This window comes from Nanorana parkeri, unplaced genomic scaffold, assembly GCF_000935625.1.
Source record: "Nanorana parkeri isolate BGI_ZX_2015 unplaced genomic scaffold, ASM93562v1 scaffold64, whole genome shotgun sequence".
NCBI classification, from domain to species: Eukaryota; Metazoa; Chordata; class Amphibia; order Anura; family Dicroglossidae; genus Nanorana; species Nanorana parkeri.
Genome location: NW_017306332.1, coordinates 2,175,064 through 2,182,929, shown reverse-complemented (window position 1 = coordinate 2,182,929; position 7,866 = coordinate 2,175,064). Strand labels below are relative to the sequence as shown.

The following is a 7,866-nucleotide window of genomic DNA, read 5'->3' as shown; positions in this document are numbered from 1 at the left end:
AGATAGATAGATAGATAGATAGATAGATAGATAGATAGATAGATAGATAGATAGATAGATAGATAGATAGTAGATAGATAGATAGATAGATAGATAGATAGATAGTAGATAGACAGATTTGAAATCTAATCTAATCTAATCTATATCTATCTCTCTCTCTCTCTCTCTCTCTCTCTCTCTCATCTATCTATCGATCTATCTATCTATAAATATAGATAAATAGATATATTACATATAGATAGATAGATAGATAGATAGATAGATAGATAGATAGATAGATAGATGTAGTGTAAATAGGAGGTGAATTATTTAACGCAGGAAATAAAAAGGTATAGCGTGTATAAAATGATGAAATATATATAGATTTTACATAAGTGTCACCCATCACCTCTCCACCAGGCAGCGAACTCCCTATTCTTAAAGCTGTGGGTTCTTTGTCACTAACCAATCAATGGGATCGCACCCTCTTCCAGCCCTCCTCTTTGCAGACCTTTCAGTTTGTGTCCCCTGCAAAATCTCTCCTATTCCTGACTTTCTGAGCATATGTGTGTTTAAAACTGATGACCCAGTGCAGCTCCTAGATTACTTCTAATTAAGCCCAATTCCCAAAGCAACATTTATCTTCCAAACTGCGATTTCAATTGTCATCCTTGTGGGGGAGTCTCTGTGTAATCTGGCCGCAGACCCTCCCCTTAAAGAGGAGCCTGAACAGGAATCAATACAGGGCAGGGATGGAATTGACTTTTTTTTTTACAGCAAGTATAGGCAGTGAGAAAGCGATATTTAAGAAGAGAGGAGCCCTCTATTCTGGTCTCTTTATCCAGCCCTATATAGTTTGTGGCTGTACAATTTACACTATTCATCTTTTTATTGACTAACCTGATCAAGTCTAAGCAGTATGATTTGTAGGCTTATAAGTGAATAGCAGGGACTTTAATCTTACGAAATGTACATAGTTAATTTAGTGAGTGCACACACATAGATTATGTATATGTATAATAAGGCACATGTGCTCAATATCAGTAATTGTAAGGCTTTGGCACCAGGATTCTCTTCTGATTAATTCTCGGAGCCCTCCTGGCAGCCCAGGCGAGCCACCGACGTATGCAAGTGACAAATAAACACAAGGTGACAATAAACAGCAGATCCCGGGGAAGCCTCTGTCACTGCAGGCAAGAGACCCTCAGACATACAACACTGCCCCATGCTGCTATGGGAACTATTATTTTGTGGTAAAAAAAAAAAATACATCCAATAAAAATGTAAAATGTTGATAGCAAGAAGAAAAATATTTTAATTTCAGAGAGAGCTAAAACATTTTCAGACTAGCCAGAGTGGCTACAGGTGTACATAGTGCATGAGGACGAATATAATATGTCATGCATGTCATATATAATATGTATCCGCTATAAATACATAGTTACATAGTATCTGAGGTTGGATAAAGACACAGGTCCACATACAGTGCAAGAGAAAGAGATGTGTGTTCAGAGGCATATATACTGTGAATGCAACTTGTATTTTCGGTGAATATACGAATTGTCTGAGAGAGTGAGGGAGAGAGAGAGAGAGAGAGAGAGAGAGAGAGAGAGAAGATGAAACATCTTTATTTGTATGTATTTCCTAATACATACAAATAAAGAGGCTTCATCTTCTCTTCTCTCTCGTTTGCTCTCTCTTATCTCGCTCTGCCAGTCTTATATGTTAAATGTACTATACACTATGCATAAACATAGAGATTAGCTATTTATCAGATCTATCATACAGATTATCAATTATCTTTAAAGACTTTCTTTCTTCCTATCTTTATTTCTTTCTTTCTTTCTTTCTTTCTTTCTTTCTTTCTTTCAAGTCTTATATGTGCTTATACCAATAATATATACATAGAGATTCATAGAGATTATTTTGATCTATCTATCTATCTATCTATCTATCTATCTATCTATCTATCTATCTATCGGTTCCTGGTCTGTACATTGCAAGTTTTCCTCTACCCTGTGTCTCTCTCTGTCCTTCTCTATAGTGTATTGGGGTGAAATAATAACACCCCTCCAGGGTTAGGTGACGCAACTGACATTACAACACTCAGTACAAGCAAGTGACTCTTGTGAAGGTTGTTTGCAGGATGTAAATGAGCTCCCAAAAGCTGTTGTCCAAATCGAAGAAACAGAGAAATTAATCTGGAAGACTATCCATCATCGCCTGTAATAAAGGAAGCGACGTGGATGAGACAGATGATATGATTAAGGAGCTGTGGTCGTTTTAATTAACTTTTTGCTGTCCTGTAATGATCAAACTGGTCAACAGACCCGGTCAATAAGCATGTTAATATCAAACAAATAAAACCGACGATGATTAAAAACCTCCTGGTTTATTAAATTTGAAATTCAAATGAAATTTATGCTGGAGATGCTGTCGGAATGTTAATATGGGAAACTTTTTGTGCACAAAAACACTAATTAGAAAAAAAAAACACCAAAAACATATATTGGGGAAAAGATATTTCATTCCTGTGACTCATTACCTGTATAGCTGTATAATAAATTACATTTCTATATTTAATACAGATAAAAGACCCAGCTACTGTAATCATACATAACATGATAATATATTCTTTTATAGGCACCTTTAAAATTTATCTTTTGGCTCTATTCTAATAATGCCATTGATTTCCGACTGGGGGAAAAAAAATAAAACTTTTTGTTAAATTAGAAATATACAGAAAATATGTAACGCATCAATGAATTTGTGTTTCAAACAAGAGATAAAAACAGCTACATTATATAGAAACTGGATTATACATAGAAGGAATGTGAATAATAACATTGGCTCCAACTATATCCGCACGGTATACAAGAAATGATACATATAGGTACATTCATAACACCAAATATCACAGGATCAAAAAACAACTCGACATGATACGTTTTAGACCGTTTATAGGGGCAGGAAAGGCTTTGTGTATATACATATAGTGATGTATTGGCATGGAACATTAACCTCTTCACTGCCAGGGGTCCTCCTCTCCCGCCCTTGGGCAGTGGAGGGGTTAACTTTCCAATTTAAACAAGTGTGCATTAGATCCTGGAAATGAATATCATTATAGGAGCAGAGCAAAGCAATGAAGTTAATTCTTTTTTATTTGTTAAACGGAGTCCCCTCCTCGCACCACCCCTTCCTCCTTCTGGGCCGGCCTGGCACGCCTTCTCAACAGGCTAAAATCATTCACAGGAGCCGGGAGAGATAAACACGACATTTATGTTAACCGTCAACCTTCAGAGAAAGAAAGCAGTTCATTAATTTACTTCCCACTTCCCTTCCCGGGATCATGGTGTAGGTATCAGCCCGTAATCAATAGATATGATGATGTCCAGCCATAGATCGGCCCCCGGCTGGGAGAGGAGCAAACACCAGGGAAGAAGCGGGCGCTAAAGGGAGCTAACGCTGCGCCACCCTCACATGGCACTGACCGAGAGTTCATAGGAAATATAGACAGACATAGAGGGAGAGACAGACAGCTAGAGGGACTGACAGACTGATAGATAATCTGGTATATGGAGGGAGGAGAGAGAGAAAGAAAGAAAGAGAGAGAGAAAGAAAGAAAGAGAGAGAGAGAGAAAGAAAGAAAGAAAGAAAGAAAGAAAGAAAGAAAGAAAGAAAGAAAGAAAGAAAGAACAGATGATAGAAAATAGATAGATAGATAGATAGATAGATAGATAGATAGATAGATAGATAGATAGATAGATAGATAGACAGACAAGTAGATAGATAGACAGACAGAAAGTTATGTATATCTATGATTATAATACGAAAGAAGAAAGAAAGATTACATAAAAAATAAAGGAGAGAAAAAAGTGACATATAGATAGAAAAAATATGTAAACATGAGAAAAGAAGAGAACTACAATAAAGTAGAAGAATAGATAGGCTGACAGACAGATGAATAGATCAATAGATAGAGAGATTGCCAGATAGATATGAGTGAGATGGAGATAGATCGATAGATAGATAGATAGATAGATAGATAGATAGACAGACAAGTAGATAGATAGACAGACAGAAAGTTATGTATATCTATGATTATAATACGAAAGAAGAAAGAAAGATTACATAAAAAATAAAGGAGAGAAAAAAGTGACATATAGATAGAAAAAATATGTAAACATGAGAAAAGAAGAGAACTACAATAAAGTAGAAGAATAGATAGGCTGACAGACAGATGAATAGATCAATAGATAGAGAGATTGCCAGATAGATATGAGTGAGATGGAGATAGATCGATAGATAGATAGATAGATAGATAGATAGATAGATAGATAGATAGATAGATAGATAGATAGAAAGATAGATAGATATTGAAGTTTGTTGTGTTTAATAGACGACCTGCAATAGTTGCCTGGCGGACAAATAGTCTCAGCAGGCCATGTGCACGCCGGGACTTGTTGTCCCAAAGCAGCTGAGGCTGCAGTTTATCTAAACTACCATTAACCCTCTCCGTGCCGGCAGCGTTTGTCCCCCATCCTCCCTTACACCCCTGTCAGTGAAGTGCGCTGTGAGGACATGCCAATATTTGCCCCATGTCACAATGACAGCCAGCAAGCTCCCTGTAAGCAGGCAGTCAATGTGAATGGAAGAGGATGTCTCTGGCTGGGTAGTATCACCTCTCCAGGCAGTCGGCTCCGATTGGGTAGATGGCTATCTCCAGCTCAGGAGATGAGTAGTATAGAGAATCAGATGAGCAGACGTGCTGTGTGAGAGTCTGGCATAGGAGCGTGCTGAAGAAAAGCCACTCGGAGAGGCGGTCGGCCGCCGGGGGGAAGATTTCATTGTATGAGCCGCGTTGCCTCCTGTACTTAGAGCGCCCCCTGCCGGGCTTGTGGTAAGCGTGCAGGGGCCGTGCTCATAATCTAGATGACCTCACGCAAGCGAAGAGGGTCTGAGCGAGCCCAGCGGCGACTCCGATTGGCTGGCTGGGGCTCAGCGGTACTTCAAAGCCAGAGAGGAGCTACAATTGTGCTGGAATGGGCGGACCCGATCATTGTATTGCACACCTCTAAAAAAACACTGCTCTGATTTATACATATAAAAAAGATCCTCTGAGGAGGGCACTTTTGTGATGGCAACTTCTCTACTAGGGGTGAGTCTGAGGATTTTCTTGCTGCTCTAATTAGTTCTTTTATTCTGCCTCTCTTTTTTTTTTTTTTTCCCTCTTTTTTTTTTTTTTTTTTGACTGCCTAGTGGAGGGGTTAAAACAGTCCTGAGTCCAGACAGGGGCTATCAGTCTCCTATTGAGTCCTATAGTACGAGGGAGTGGAGAGAGAAAAGAGGAAGGAACTTCAAGGGGGCCGAGTCACTTGGACTCAGGAGAAGGTAGTGAGGGCACTTGTAGACACAACCTTGTACTGCCCAGAGGTGCCGCGCACATGACTGCAGACACTTCTTAACCGGCTGCTGCCTTTTGTCATAAATCTCAGCCCTCTGCTGTGCCAGGTACGTCCGAACCTTGTCTTCATCTCCTTCCACATTTCCCTTCATTTCACCTCTGGCCTCATGACATTGTGGGACACACAGCTAGGACTTCATCCTTTCTATTTCTGTTATTATTATTATTATTATTACATTTTTATATCATCATTATTATTATTATCATCATTATTAATCTTTTATTATATATTCATATGTTATTGTATGTTGGGAAATGTTACAGACAGCACCGACAGAATGGAAATCATTAGAAGCCCAGAGATCGTTTTCTATTATTTTTTTTTATTTGTATTTTGTGTCTTTTTCTTATTTGATGAGATTGAAGAAATCACACAATGTTTCGGTGTCGGTATACTTGCCTGTGTTATATTTCCTTGTTTTATATCACACATAGAACCCTGAAAAGTTTTCTGTGATCTGACTTCAGTTATCGCATGACTTACCGTTCTTTAACATTTGGATGTTTTTATTTTAAGTACATTTAGATGCAAACACTTTATTTCATTCAGTTGAGATCACAGATCCCCACCCTGTAATTTTTTTCAGAGGAGTCTGATCTGACTTAAGTTATCGTAGGACTTACCGTTCTTGAACATTGCATGCTTTATTTTAAATTACATTTCGATCCAAACACTTTATTACATTCGGTTTTGATCTCCTTAAATCACAGATCCCACATCCTGAAAAGTGACTTGATTTCCAGAACACAGAGTTTCGCATGACTTACCGTTCTTTATCATTGGATGTGTTATTATGAATTACATGTAGATGCAAACACTTTATTACATTCAGTTGAGATCTCCTTAAATCCCCTCAGAACCCCATCCTGAAAAGTTTTCTCTGGTGTTTGTGATCTGATCTGCAGAACATTTAGAGAGTTTTCGCATGATTTACCGTTCTTTAACATTGGATGCGTTATTCTAAGGACATTTACATGCAAACACTTTATAACATCCGGTTTTGATCGGCTCAGATCACAGATTCCCACCCTGAAAACATCTCTGTGATCTGACCTGTATTTCACTGGAACACTTTCCTTGATGCTTGCCGTTCCTTAAAAACACCATGCGTTATTGCAAGTATATCATTCCAAACACTTTATTATTCCATTCGGTTGGGATCTGCTTGAATCACAAAATCTCCTCCTGATCCTGATAAGTTTTCCTGACATCTCTGCGATCTGATTTTTGATTTGCAGAACACTTGAACAGTTTTGGCATGATTTACTGTTCCTTAAAATAAGATGCATTATTGCAGACACGTTATTCCATGAGGTCGGGGTCTAGTTTACTCCCAGCTTCCCATCCTGATAAGTTTGCTTTCATTAGATTAGATCTGAGGAACGCTGACACAGTTTGTGAATGGCTCAAATAAGTTTTGGGAGGAAGGATTGTATTCAATAAAAGTCTGATCAGACCTGATGGCGATTTGTTGCTCTCCATGTGGACTACAGATGACAGCAGGCGGCTTGCTGCGCCTTGTAGCCCCTCTGATAAGCCCCATGTTGCCCCAGGCTGATTTCAAGGGATACAGCCGAGTATTGAGTTTTCTGTCTAGACTTGAATGGCTGCCTGTAGATGACTGACTAATCTCTCCTCTCCTTCTCCCTAGGAAGAGCCCCGATTGGGATCCACTCCTCTGGCCATGCTCGCCGCCACCTGTAACAAGATCGGCAGCGCCAGCCCGTCCCCGTCTTCTCTGTCGGACAGCTCTGGCTCTTTCGGGAAGGGATTTCACCCCTGGAAGCGCTCATCCTCGGGTAGCTGCACCTTGGGCTCCGGCTCTCTGTCTGGATTCGGAGGTTCGTCCCGCGGCTGCTCCTCGTCCTCCAGCGCTGCAGCGGCGGCAGCGGCGGCGGCAGCGGCCTCGAGTCCTGGTTCAAGCCATCGCACACCGGGGATGTGGGCGCCGCGGCCGCCGCAGGGGGCGCCTCCAGCTGGTGGGAAGTCGGAGCCGGGTGGATAGACGTTCAGACCCCCGGGGCAGGAGCAGCCCTACACCCAAGCACCTTACAGGGCTCATTGCACTCCCCTCTGGGTGGCTACGGCTCAGATTACACGGCAGCCGGCTTTGGACACTTCACAACCGGAGGAAGCGCTGGAGGGGGCGCTGGAGGGTGCGCAGGAGGTGCAGGAGGGAGCCCAGGAGGTCATCTATTAAGCCCAGCCGGGCAGCATCTGATGGACGGATTTAAGCCAGTGATTGGCCCCGGCTCCTACCCAGACCCCTCTTCTTCCCCCTTATCCGCCGCCGGCTCCATGCTGGCACCCAGCGGGCCCCTAGGAGGGTCACCCCGATCCTCTGCCAGGCGCTACTCCGGCAGAGCCACCTGTGACTGCCCCAACTGCCAGGAGGCGGAGAGGCTGGGGCCAGCCGGGGCCA

General features: G+C 41.5%; 1 protein-coding gene across 1 annotated transcript in view; it reads left to right on the top strand.

Annotated features, from left to right (window-relative positions):
- The first annotated feature begins 4,858 nt into the window (after positions 1–4,858).
- Positions 4,859–7,866, top strand: part of SP8 (Sp8 transcription factor) — a 3,304-nt gene continuing 296 nt past the window's right edge. Inside the window, 3 exon segments of the mRNA XM_018576315.1 lie at positions 4,859–5,137; positions 7,096–7,350; positions 7,353–7,862. Of these exon segments, the coding sequence (XP_018431817.1) occupies positions 5,117–5,137; positions 7,096–7,350; positions 7,353–7,862 (786 nt within the window). The 5' untranslated portion in view covers positions 4,859–5,116.